Source organism: Staurois parvus, unplaced genomic scaffold, assembly GCF_062004578.1.
Source record: "Staurois parvus isolate SC_StPar_1 unplaced genomic scaffold, SC_StPar_1.0 ptg000601l, whole genome shotgun sequence".
Classification (NCBI taxonomy): Eukaryota; Metazoa; Chordata; class Amphibia; order Anura; family Ranidae; genus Staurois; species Staurois parvus.
This window is the reverse complement of record NW_028318397.1, coordinates 1,129,848-1,144,055: the sequence shown is the minus strand read 5'-3', so window position 1 is coordinate 1,144,055 and position 14,208 is coordinate 1,129,848. Positions and strand designations below refer to the sequence as shown.

General features: G+C 40.2%; 1 protein-coding gene across 2 annotated transcripts in view; it reads left to right on the top strand.

The window, feature by feature from the left end:
• HSPD1 (heat shock protein family D (Hsp60) member 1) overlaps positions 1 to 14,208 on the top strand; it is a 40,885-nt gene that overhangs the window by 4,570 nt on the left and 22,107 nt on the right. For both annotated transcript variants that reach the window (XM_089692698.1, XM_089692697.1), the window contains exon 3: positions 13,793 to 14,045. In XM_089692698.1, coding sequence (XP_089548824.1) covers positions 13,793 to 14,045 — 253 coding nt within the window. The remainder of the gene's footprint in view (positions 1 to 13,792; positions 14,046 to 14,208) is intronic.

The window sequence follows — 14,208 nt, the reverse complement described above, 5'->3', positions numbered from 1 at the left end:
GAATCGGATCTGCGGATTGAGCATAATGGATCGGATCCATCCTGCGGGGATCGTTGGCTTGCTTTACAACTTACCTTTCTGTGAAGTGGGTCCGGTTTCACCCCGTGCGGTAGGTGTCACCCGGTGCGGCGCGCCCCCCCCCCGCACCTGCCACTGGAGGACATGTCGTAACATTAGGTAGTACAGAAGATAAAATCTATAGGCTGGTCTTGCATACAGGCCAGAACACAGCCAACTAGCAGTCTGCACATTCCAAGGTAACAACCATGTTCCTAAAGGGAAAAAGATTCTGTGAACGTTGTAACCCTTGAACAGGAAGCCCCTTAGTGTGTGTGTGTGTGTGTGTGTGTAAACCCTCAGTGCAAAGTATTTGGGGTGAAGGGGTTACCTTAAAATTTTCAAGCTTTTAGTTCTATGTATTCCAGTGACAATAATAATTCAAATGTAATCAAGTGCAGCAAATCTATTCAATGAAACTAGTCCCATCTGCAGAACATCTTAATGTGAATCCCTTCATGGTGAAAAAGACACTCGTCAGATAATAAACCTCTGTAAACCAAGGTTTAATTACTTTTCTAAAACCAATAGCCCAAATCTCTACCACAAGTAGCTCCACAACTGGCAGTTAAGCACTCTAATCCTGGGATGACATTGCCTGATTCCACTCCATACAAAGATACTCAATTCACGGAATTGTTGAGGAATATGCTGTCCATAATATAAACATAAGGATAGTTTTGCAGTATTTATAAAAATTTATATAAAACCAAGTACTAAAAATGATATACAGGTGAAACTCGAAAAATTAGAATATCGTGCAAAAGTTCTTTTATTTCAGTAATGCAACTTAAAAGGTGAAACTAATATATGAGATAGACTCATTACATGCAAAGCAAGATAGTTCAAGCCGTGATTTGTCATAATTTTGAATATGGCTTACAGCTCATGAAAACCCCAAATCCACAATCTCAGAAAATTAGAATATTACATGCAATCAATAAAACAAGGATTGTACATAGAACAATATCGGACCTCTGAAAAGTATAAGCATGCATATGTACTCAGTACTTGGTTTGGGCCCCTTTTGCAGCAATTACTGCCTCAATGCGGCGTGGCATGGAAGCTATCAGCCTGTGGCACTGCAAGGTGTTATGGAATACCAGGATGCTTCAATAGCGGCCTTCAGCTCTTCTGCATTTTTCGGTCTCGTGTCTCATCTTTCTCTTAGCAATGCCCCATAGATTCTCTATGGGGTTCAGGTCAGGCGAGTTTGCTGGCCAATCAAGCACAGTAATCCTACGGTCTTTGAACCAGGTTTTGATGCTTTTGGCAGTGTGGGCAGGCGCCAAGTCCTGCTGGAAAATGAAGTCAGCATCCCCATAAAGCTCGTCTGCGGAAGGAGGCATGAAGTGCTCCAAAATCTCCTGGTAGACTGCTGCGTTGACCCTGGACTTAATGACTCACAGTGGACCAACACCAGCAGATGACATGGCTCCCAAAATCCACACAGACTGTGGTAACTTCACACTGGACTTCAAGCATCTTGCAGTGCGTGCCTCTCCATTCTTCCTCCATACTCTGGGTCCTTGGTTTCCAAATGAGATGCAAAAGTTGCTCTCATCAGAAAAGAGGACTTTGGACCACTGAGCAACAGACCAGGTCTGTTTTTCTGTAGCCCAGGTAAGACACTTCTGGCGTTGTTTATTGACAAGAGGAATATAACATTTGAAGCCCATATCCTGTGTGTGTGTGTGTGTGGTGGCTCTATATGCACTGACTCCAGCCTCAGTCCACTCCTTGTGAAAGTCCCCAAAACTTTTGAATGGCCTTTTCCTGACAATCCTCTCCAGGCTGCGGTCTTCCCTGCTTCTTGTGCACCTTTTTCTTCCACACTTTCCCTTCCACGTAACTTTCTATTAATGTGCTTTGGTACAGCACTTTGGGAACATCCAACTTCTTTTGCAATTACCTTTTTGAGGCTTTCCCTCCTTATGGAGGGTGTCAATGATGGTTTTCTGCACAACTGTGAGGCCAGCAGTCTTTCCCATGATTGTGATTCCTACTGAACACGACTGAGAGACCATTTAAAGGCTCAGGAACCCTTTGCAGGTGTTATGGTTTAATTAGCTGATTAGAGTGGGACACTTTGAGCCTAGAATATTGCACCTTTTCACAATTATTTTAATTTTCTGAGATTGTGGATTTGGGGATTTCTTGAGCTGTAAGCCATGATCATCACAATTATGACAAATCACGGCTTGAACTATCTTGTTTTGCATGTAATGAATCTATCTCATATATTAGTTTCACCTTTAAAGTTGTATTACTGAAATAAATGAACTTTTGCACAATATTCTAATTTTTCGAGTTTGACCTGTAAAGCTGCCTGAAACAAAAAAAAGAAAAATCACATGGACTCCACTGCTCAACACTGGAGACAGCGGCATGTGACGTCAGTCAGTGTAGCAAGCTTTGTCCTATGTGCTTTGTCCAGCTGGGCATCAGGGGCTGTTTGTACTGATGAAACCACTTTTTTGTTTATCTCATATAACTTTGTTGAGCAGTGTAAATAAACTGCACAGACATCTGAGAGACATCAAAAATTGTTTGCATCATACTTGGATTCTGACACCATCAAGAATTATAGAGATTTTCCGCTAAAATGTACAAATAGACACACAGGCATATTATTATTTATTTCAGATGCTTCTATAACGCCATCAATTTACTCAGCGCTTTACATACCGTATTTTTCGCTCCATAAGACGCACTTTTTTTCTCCCCCAAAAAAGGGGGGGAAATGTCAGTGCGTCATATGGAGCGGCCGGTCCGGTATTTCCACCGCCGGCCGCTCAGCTCTGCAGTGGGACCTTACCTGTTCCTCGGTCCATCGCTGCGCAGTCTTTCCGCGCCGGCTTCTTTAGTGTGGGCTCTTGGCTTGACAGCCGGGTGCCCAGTGCACATGCGCGAGTAGCATGACAGGTCCCAGAAGATGGCGAACCAATCACAAAGCGCAGCACTTCTCGTGCATGCGCACTGGGCACCCAGCTGTCAGCCGGGTGCCCACACTAAAGGGAGGACAACTCCGCGGAAGTGGGAGCGGGTACCTGTCAAATTCAGGTACCCGCTCCCCCTCCCTCCACAAAGGTCAGCAATCATCCCCTGTACTGTCCGCAGTCATCCCCTGTACTGTCCGCAGTCTCGTGGTCATCCCCTGTACTGTTCGCAGTTCCTGGTCATCTGTACTGTGTCTGCAGTCCATTGTTTCAGAATATTTTTTTTCTTGTTTTTCACCTCTAAACCTAGGTGCGTCTTATGGTCAGGTGCGTCTTATGGAGCGAAAAATACGGTATATATTGTACATTAACATCAGTCCCTAACCCTCAAGGGGTGTACAATCTAAGGTTCCTAACTCACCTTCATATATACACATACTAGGGCCAATTTAGAAAGGAGCTAATTAACCTATCACCATGTCTTTGGAGTGTGGGAGGAAACCGGAGCACCCAGAGGAAAGCCACACAGGCACAGGGAGAACCTGTAGACTCCAGGCATGTGGTGCCGTGGTTGGGATTCAAACCAACAACCCTAGTACTGCCAGGCGGAAGTGCTAACCATTTAGCCACTGTGCTGCCCTTGCCCTTTATATTGCATAAGCATGTCTTGTTCCTCCATAAGCAAAGTCAATGTAAAACACTAAATAACCCCTCAACACACCAATAGTCGGTCTATAATAAAATCGACTGGGTCCAGGGGGTGGCGTACCTAACCATGGTGCCCAGAGCTTATCAAATTTGCCAAAACACCCTCTATGCTGATAGATATATTTTTCAAGTCATAAACCATCTCCAATCTGGGATATCCATTCTTTCAATGTAGGGGGATCGGACGACTTCCAGTGCCTTAAAAGTAACTTATGGACCTGGAAAAGTGTCCTAAGTTGTTTTAATATAGAAATCAACTTTAGCCAACTTCCCACTCACTTTTCATAAAACAAACTGAGGAAGTCGCGTGATAACGGGACGTAACGCGTAGGAACGTGGTGGCGTATTTCCGGCGTGGACACAATCTTGCTACACCTAAACCCATGCAAGTACACCCATAGCATATGGTTTTAATGCTTGAGTTTGTTTTATGAAAAGTGAGTGGGCAATTGGCTCAAATTGATTTCTATATTAAATGGTTTTACACTATGGAAGATCTTATGTTTTTACCTTGATTACAATGTGAGTTAGCTGTATCACATCTATACATACCTGGAGGGGATCCTGCTGCCTTTAACGCACATAACTGAAGGGGATATCACCGCTTTGGGAGGATATCATCCGCAGAGGAGATTTTTATCGTGGAGTATCCTTTTGTGATCCTACAAGTGTTTTTTGACCCGTTTGGGTCCCTGCAAGGAGGTGAGGGGGCATTTCAGCCGTTTTAGGATTATTTCCCATTGGTTGTTACACACATCCACCATATCACCTGCACGTTTGAAAAAGTCGTTGGACCACTTGGTGTTTATGCACCTTTGAACTTTTTTTCATATATATGTGTTTATTTTTTTTCTGATACGGTTCTTTATATATTTTTTATATATATATATATATATATATATATATATATATATATATATATATATATATATATATATATATATATATTTACAAAATTGAGATTTATCCCCTGTTAGAGATTCACTTATTTCTCACTTTGGACTTTTATTTTTTAGACAAGCATTAGTCGCTGTGATTGGGTTTTGTTTGAGTGATATTAATCCCAAATTAAGGCATCTGTTCCACGTTATTTAGTCATTTTTCACATTTAATTCAGTCCCATTTGGACTGTTTGGATTCATAATATATTTCTTTTCAAGTCACCATGTTCAATCACTTTTTGGATGTCACTTTGGATCCCTGAGTGGATCACTTTGTAACCTTTATCTCAGTCACATTTGGACCTGTTAGAGTTCACTTTCGAACCATTATGTTTCACCACCTTTTTTTCACTATAAGATCCCAGATTGGATCACGTTTTTTGTCATGTATGTAATTATACTAGTATAATTTTGTTTAATAGTTTTACAGGTTAGCACTGCACCATTTGATTTAGTCCTCCTGTATCCTTGCACTGTGGACTTTGAGCTGAATTTTTGGTTTAGTGGCACCTGCTGACAACTTCTGTGCCTTGCGTAGCCATACAGGATATACAGTTAGGTCCATATATATTTGGACACAGGCACAATATTAGTTTTTGTTTGATTAAAACATATTCAAACTATAGTTGTATAATGGATATGGGCTGAAGGTGTTTCATGGCCAGGTGTGGGCTACTCCTTCATTATTTCTTCATCAATTAAGCCGGTAAAATTTCTGGAATTGACTCTAAGTGTGGTATTTGGAATCTATTGCTGTGAACCTACTTCATGCATTCAAAGGAGCTGTCCGTGCAAGTGAAACAGACCATTGTAAGGCTTCAAAAACAAATCAAATCCATCAGAGAGATAGCAGCAACATTAGGAGTGGTCAAATCAACAGTTTGGTACATTATGAGGAAAAGAACGCACTGGTGTGCTCAGTTGCATAAAAAGGTATGGACGTCCACGGAAGACAACAGTGGTGGATGATCGCAGGATCCTCTCTATGGTAAAGAAACGCCCATTCACTACATCCAGACAAGTGAAGGACACTCTCCAGGAGGTGGGTGTATCATTCAGTCTACAATCGAGAAGACTTCATGAGAGCAAATACAGAGGGTTCACCACAAGGTGCAAACCATTCATAAGCCAGATTAGATTTTGCCAAAAAAAGATCTAAAAAAGGCTGACCAGTTCTGGAAAAACATTCTTTGGACGGATGAAACTAAGATTAATCTGTACCAGAGTGCCAAAAAGTGTGGCGAAAGCTTGGAACAGCTCATGATCCAAAGCACACATCTGTAAAACATGGTGGAGGCAGTGGGAATGTATGGCTTCCAGAGGCACTGGGTTATTGGTGTTTATTGATGATGAGACAGAAGCAGCCGGATGAATTCTGCAGTGTTTAGAGATATACCGTCAGCCCAGATTCAGCCAAATGCAGCAAAGTTGATTGGACGGCGCTTCACAATACAGATTGACAATCTTCCAAAACACACTGCAAAAGCAACCCAGGAGTTTTTGAAGGAAAAGTGGTATATTCTGCAATGGCCGAGTCAGTCACCTGATCTCAACCCAGTTGAACATGCATTTCACTTGCTGAAAGCAAAACTAAAGGCAAAAAGACCCACAAAGAACTGAAGACAGCTGCAGTTAGATTCTGGCAAAGCATCAGAAAGGAGGAAACCCAGTCTTTGGTAATGTCCATGGGTTCCAGACTTCAGGCAGTCATTGCCAGTAAAGGATTCTCAACAAAATCTTAAAAATGAACATTTTATTTATGATTTATATTAATTTGTCAAATTACATTTGAGACCCTGAAAATGGGACTGTGTATAAAAATGGTTGCAGTTCCTAAAATTTGTACTTGCTTCATGTCTGACTCCCACTTAACCACTTCCCGACCGGCCGTTGTATATAAACGGCCGGACGGTGGCACTGCAGGGTCGGGTGGCCATCTATAAACGGCCTCCCCGCACCCTGCTTGTGCGCGCTCCCTGGGAGCGCGCAGCACCGCGATCCGGTGCCCGCTGTGTCCTCCGGACACAGTGAAACACCGATCGTCGGTCCCGATCATGTGATCACTGATTGGCCAATCGGTGATCACATGCAAAGTAGTAAGCAAGATGTCACTTGTGACATCATTGCTTACTATGTGTGAAATCTGTGAATGATCACAGAGGTCACATGGTACAAGGCTATTCACAAAAGCCTTGTACCATGTGACAAGCTGTGACCAATCACAGCTCACTCTGTATTTCTCAATGAGTGCAGGAATGCACACAGAGAGAAAGAGAAATGATTGCTTTTACATCCTATATGGGTGTAAAAGCAATCAGTGTAAAAAAAAAAAATCTTTATCACCCCTCACAAGTAGTACAGTGTCATCATGGTGACACTGTACTGCTAGGGTGACAGTATGTAAAAAAAAAAAAATAAAATAATATAAAAAAATAAAATAAAAATAATGTTTAAAAATTATAATTTTTGCTTATAAACTAATTTGGATTTTTTTTTTTTTTTACTAAAAAGATAACGGAATAAATTTTGGCTAAGATTTATGATGAAATATTATTTATTTGCAAAATTTTATAAAAAAAAAACACTTTTTTTAAAAATTTTTGGACATTTCATTTACATAGCAAAAAAAAATACAAATCCCAGTGGTGAATAAATACCACCAAAATAAAGCTTTATCTATCTAAAAAAAATGGTAAAAAATTCATTTGGGTACAGTGTTGCATGACCGCGCAATTGTCATTCAAAGTGTGATAGCGCTAAAAGCTGAAAATTGCCCTGGTCAGGAAGGGGGTAAAAGTGTCCAGTCTGGAAGTGGTTAAAATACCCTGTATAGCCTACCTGAGAGTATATTTATTAAATATATGTAAGATATAAGTTATATTACTTTCAATGTTTCACAGTATAAATTAGTGTAGTGATTATCTGCTGTTCTTGTGCTATAAAAGGCAATACATTTTTTTTTATTTTACCATCATCATTACAGGTGATAAAAAAGCATGATGCTGCTACTAAATATCTTGTGTTGGCCATACACGCGTTGATTTTTGGAGAATATTCATACAAATATTCTGCGTACTTTTGATGACTGTCCAAAAATTTAATTTTGCTTTTTAACATTTAATCTTAAATTTAATGTAATTTCTGAACGAGAGCCCCCATATACTGTCAAAAAAATGTGTTTGAGAAGTATCCTATTTTGTTCCTTCGAATTTTCCCATCGCTCTGGTTGAAAACTAACATCAATTTGACCCGAACAAGTAGGAAATTGACCAAATGCTCTTTCTAAGGAAAATTTATGTATGGCCAGAATAAGTGACAGCAAGCGCAGATAACAAGGGAGTCTCTCCTTCATAATATTATATTACAGTCCTGTCTGGAAATTTGCAAAACAGCATTTAAAAGAAGTAAAGAAAAAAAAAAAAAATCGCTGAATCTGATATGTACCAGATTCAACCTCCTACTGTAATAGTATATACATCTCCTCTGTCTGTTCTCAGAGTGGGTTAGATATTTTGTTCCCCAACCATATAGCTGGTTATTTACCATAGAATTTCAAGAATAAGTTGTGGGGTATTTTTTTTTTTTTTTTTGTGTTAAACTTTACATTATTTAATTCTACACCAAACTTCTCCCCCCCCCCCCCCAATTTATTAGAAACAACAATTGACCATCTAATCAATTTATGAAAATAAATTAGTTGCAGCCCTAAATACTGTGCTTGGCTGCGCCCACCTTGTTTGTTCTATTTTCTTTTTGTGACATCCTTTTGCCTCTTAATGAGCAGCAGTAGCAAAATTTTGTTTCTTTTCACTCTGCACCTGACCAGTGGTTTACTCTGAAGAGGAAATCCTTTTTTTTTTTTTTTCTCCTTTTGTTGCTTTTGGGCTTATGTCTGTGTATGTTTGTTTATACTCCTAGTAGTTTTCGGTTACCATACTCTATCTATCCAATCAGGCACGCCCTTGCACTACATACAGTAGTTGGTAGATCTGAAGGAGGTTGTACAAACTTTTTGTAGCGTGTGGTTGGTCGATCAATTTCCACCTGTCTTAAGTTGATTTTTAAGTTGGCAAGGATATATACACCTCTTTATAACTGGGGACCCATTAACACTATCGCTTGTGCATTACTGTAGTATAGGTTACCTGCATTGGTGGGACGCTGTGCCACTGATTCTGAATGACAACCAGCGCAAGTTGCCAAGGTACATGCAGCACAGCAACACATTGTTTGACACTGCAATGTCATAACAAATAAGAATGCGTCATTCTTGTGTGTGCAGCCTAATAATTTTTAATTGACTGCCTTAACACAATGCATGTAGATAAATGGCATAATGTATGTCAACACACCATGATGTGAATGGTCCTGTAGAGTATTTCATTCTGGTCCATCTGGATTATCATTTCATTTAATGGTAAAATGCAGTGGGCCGTGTCAGCCAGTGGTCATCTGAGAAGGATTCCAGTGCTGTGATTTACATCTTTGCTCTGCCCTCTGAAACCTTGGAGCTTTGCATGTTCAGACTTCTTTAAGTTAATTCTATAAAACAAAATTGAAACCATTCCATGGAACAAGCAATCAAACACCAGTGGAATTGGTACCATTTGTATGAAACTAAAGAATATGCAAAATACGTGTGAACAAGGTGTCCATCAATTAAAGTGTTTGTTCACCAATGCCAGAAGTCTGCCAAGCAAAATAGGTGAGTTGGAAGCTTTTATTGCATGAAGAGAGCTATGATTTAATTGGTATTACTAAATCTTGGCTTCATTCTTCACATGACTGGGCCCTTAATATTCCTGGCTATGTTCTCTTTCGGAGAGACAGAGTAAATAGGAAAGGTGGTGGTGTCTGTCTCTATGTGAGAAGTGATCTCAAAGAGTCTGAAAGAGGACCTAGTTGATGGAGAATGCGCTGAGGCTGAAGTATTATGGGTGGAACTGCACATGGGGGTGTGTACTACAAAGGTAATCATTTGGAGTTTGAGTCCCAGTGTTAATGAGGAGGTGGAGACTCCGCTCCTTGCACAGATCAAGGGCTGCAAGGGCTGGGACAGTGATTATATTAATGGGGAATTTAACTACCTGGAAATTGACTGGAGTAACAGTACTGCTGAAACAGTTAAAAGGCAAACAGTTTTTAACCTACTACAGGACAGTTTTATGGTACAGTTCATATAGGCCCCTACTAGGAATGATTCTCTGCTGGAACTGGTAATGTCAAACCATGCAGAGCTTATTACGATTGTTCATATAAAAGAACATCTGGGTAGCAGTGACCATAACATGGTTTCATTTATTGTTGGCTGTAAACAGCAAGCACATACGAGAAATCTAAAAACTCTCAATTTCAAGAGAGGTAATTTTCCAAGGCTGAGAGCTGCTCTCCAAGACTTAGACTGGGAGGGAATATTGGCATTGATGAACACAACACAGAAATAGGAGTTCTTCAAGAAGACTGTATGTGAACACCCTGCAAAATATATTCCCATGGGCAACAAGTTTTAAAAGGCTAAAAATCAAACCTATGTGGCTTACGGCCAACGTTAAAAAGGCTATAGATAATAAGAAAAGCGCTTTTATTCAATTTAAAAATGAAGGAACACTATCATCGTTTAAACATTACAAAGATTAAACAGAATATGCAAAAAGGAAATAAAGGCCGCAAAAATTGAAAATGAACGACAGATTGCAAAAGATAGCAGGACCATCCCCCAAAAATTCTTCAAATATATATATTTCAGGATAAAGAGAAGGCAAATTTATTTAATACCTTCTTCAGCTCTGTGTATAGAAAAGAGTATGGGGGAGCTCTTGTCCATAATGGGCATTATATTGACACAGCTCCAGATGATCCACATTGGCTCACAACTGATATGATCCAAAAATATTTAGACAGTATAAAGCACCTGGACCGGATGGCATACACCCACGTGTGCTTAAAGAATTGAGCTCTGTCATTTCAAAGCCATTGTTTCTAATTTTTAGGGACTCTTTAATGACTGGCATAGTACCACTGGATTGGCGTAAGGCCAATGTGGTTCCAATATTTAAAAAGGGGTCAAAATTTTTACCAAGTAATTATAGACCTGTTCATTTAACTTCTAGAGTTGGGAAGATACTGGAGAGTTTAATAAAAGACCACATAGATGAGTTCTTGCTGGAAAAAAATATTTTAAGCAACAGACAGCATGGATTCATGAAAGACAGAAGTTGTCAAACAAATCTGATTTCTTTTTATGAGGGAGTGAGCAAAACCTTGGACAGAGGGGTGGCAGTGGACGTGGTATACTTGGATTTTGCAAAAGCGTTTGACAGTTCCCCACACATGGCTAATGTGTAAGGTAAAGTCTACGGGCTTGGAAAAATCTGTATGTAAGTGGTTAGAAAACTGGCTAAAAGATCGTGTTCAGAGAGTAGTAGTTAATGATTCATACTCTGAATGGTCTGGGGTCATCAGTGGTGTACCCCAGGGTTCAGTGTTTGGGACCCTTACTTTTTAATATATTTATAAACGATATAGGGTCTGAGTTTAACTATCCCATTTCAGTCTTTGCAGATGACACCAAGCTTTGCAGTGGAATAACGTCCTTACAGGATGTCTTCAACTTACAAGCCGACCTCAATGCACTGTTTAATTGGGCAACTATGTGGCAAATGATATTTAATGTTGATAAATGTAAGGTTATGCACTTGGGGGCTAAAAATGTGCATGCATCATACATTCTAGTGGGGGTACAACTGGGGGAATTGGTGGTGAAGGATCTGGGGGTTCTGGTAGATCACAAGCTTAATAATGGCATGCAATGCCAAGCTGCGGTTTCTAAAGCGAGCAGAGTTCTCTCTTGTATTTAAAAGAGATATAGACTCCAGAGAGAGATATCATATTACCCCTGTACAAATCATTAGTAACACCTCATCTGGAATCTGCAGTTCAGTTTTGGGCACCAATTCACACAAAAAGAACATTGGGGAACTTGAGAAAGTACAGAGAAGGGCAACTAAACTGATAAGAGGCATGGAGGAGATCAGCTATGAGGAAAGATTAGAGGAACTGAATTTATTCTCTTGAGAAGAGGAGATTAAGGGGTGATATGATCAACATGTATAGATACATCAGTGGTTCAAATAGTCAACTCTGTGTAGAGCTATTCACCCAGAGGACAAGGGGGCACTCTTTATGTCTGGAGGAAAAGAAATTTATTCTCCAAACACGGAAAGGTTTCTTCACAGTGAGAGCTGTGAAAATGTGGAATAGACTGCCTCAAGAGTTGGCTCTGGCCAGCTCAGTGGATTGCTTCAAAAAAGGCCTGGATTCTTTCTTAGATACACAGAATATAACTAGATACTAACAGTTATAGGTAAAAGTGATTCAGGGAATATCCGATTGCCTCTCGGCGGATCAGGAGGAAATTTTTTCCCAGCAGGTACAAATTGGATCGTGCTTTGCTGGGTGTTTTTTGTTTTTTTTTGTTTTGTTTTTTTTTGGGGGGGGGGGGTTGCCTTCCTCTGGGTCAACTGTGGGTATATGATTATAACTTTTTTTTTTTCTTTCTATGTTTGAACTGGATGGACTTTAGTCTTTTTTCAGTCGGACTAACTATGTAATCCCCTTGTATGAATGGGTCGTGGTAGAGTGCAGACCTTGGAACCCAAACCAGTACAATTTACCTCCTTTAGATACTGAGGTATGTAGGAAATGTATTGGGAAGTTTATACTTCCAGCATTCTCCAGAAACTGAAACGTAGAACAGGCCTTTGACATCTTGATTGGATATTTCTCCAGGCAACTTCAATCCAAATACATTGATGTTTCCTATCCTCAGCAACGTCCTTCATGTGAGACACATTTTTTCCTTTTTCCCGGGCATCTCTCAATCAAATATCTTGGAGTGCACATTATAGCAATAAGTTCTATTACCTCAATTACCTAACCTTAGTGGCATCCAAGCAATGTTCTTATACAGGATTTATATAGCGCCAACAGTTTGCTCAGCGCTTTACAATATAAAGGGAGACAATACAGCAACAATACAGTTCAATACAAGAGGGATAGGAGGACCCTGCTCCTTGGAGCTTACAATCTAGGAGGGAGGGGTTAGTGGTACAAAAGGTAACTGTGAAGAATGGACTGGTAGGAAGAGTAGAAGATTCCATTCTTAGCTGAGAGCAGGATAGGCTTCCCTGAAGAGAGAGGTTTTCAGAGGTCTCCTAAAAATGAGCAGAGTAGGCGATAGTCTGATAAATTGGGGTAGAGAGTTGCAGAGGATGGGAGAAGCTCTGGAGAAGTCCTGGAGATGAGCATGGGAGGAGGAGACAAGGGAACTAGAGAGCAGGAGGTCTTGTGAGGAGTGGAGAGTACAGTTTGGGTGATGTGGAGACAAGATTGCTGAAGTAATTTGGGGCAGAGTTGTAAATGGCTTTATATGTTATTGTTAATGTTTTGAATTTTATCCTGAATCTCTTGATCCAGTAAAAAGAACTCTTGGCTAGTAGACTTTCTTTAAGCTCATTCTCCAAACAAAGTAAACATGATATTCTGGTTAAGTGCAGACGAGATGGTACTGCTGGATTATGCCACATGGCAATCTATTATATGGCAGCTCCGCTCAGCCCTATCACGAACTGTTTTGTATATGCATGGGGAAAAAAAAAAAGTATGGGTGTCTATAGAGCTGCACACTTCACCTATCACACCCACATCTTTTTCCCTGGGTCTGATCAAAACACCCTTCAACTCCCCCCTTCCCTTTATGACTAGAAATTTGGAACTTTGCAATCCATGCTTACAATATCTTGTCTCATGTCAGCCCACTGATCCTTCTCCACCAATGTTTTTGCCAACCCAGACTTTTTCCCTAGTATGGTGGTGTATCCCCAGGTTTCTGAAATCCTAACCCTCCCCAGTAATGCAAGGTATGATTGCTGATGATTCCAAACCATTAGCAAAATTGTGTGCTGCAAATCTTTCGCACCCTGGCAGGTTGCTTCACTACTTTTAAGAACTTTGCACTTGAATCATAGGCATGGAAGTGGCTTGGGGACTTCAGAGGTTTGTTGCCATTTTGAAAGTGCGAGTTAGACCTAAAGATAGATATATATTTTCTTTTTCCATATAACAGTATATTTTTCTCATCCTTTTTAGGGAAGAACTGTCATCCTTGAGCAGTCGTGGGGGAGTCCTAAAGTAACCAAAGATGGTGTCACAGTTGCGAAAGCAATTGATCTAAAAGACAAATACAAAAACATTGGTGCTAAACTAGTTCAAGATGTTGCCAATAATACAAATGAAGAAGCAGGTGATGGCACAACTACAGCAACTGTCCTTGCTAGAGCAATTGCTAAAGAAGGTTTTGAAAAAATCAGTAAAGGTGCAAATCCAGTGGAAATCAGAAGAGGTATGTATTGTACACGGTATTTCCCTCAGTAATACAAATTATTGCAAATGTCACCATCATTTGCAATCTCCCATCTAGATATCCTGCATTTGTTGGCAAACAGTCAGTGCATCATGGTTGCAGGCTGTTTAAAAGTAGTCCTATTATACAATTCTTTCGATCA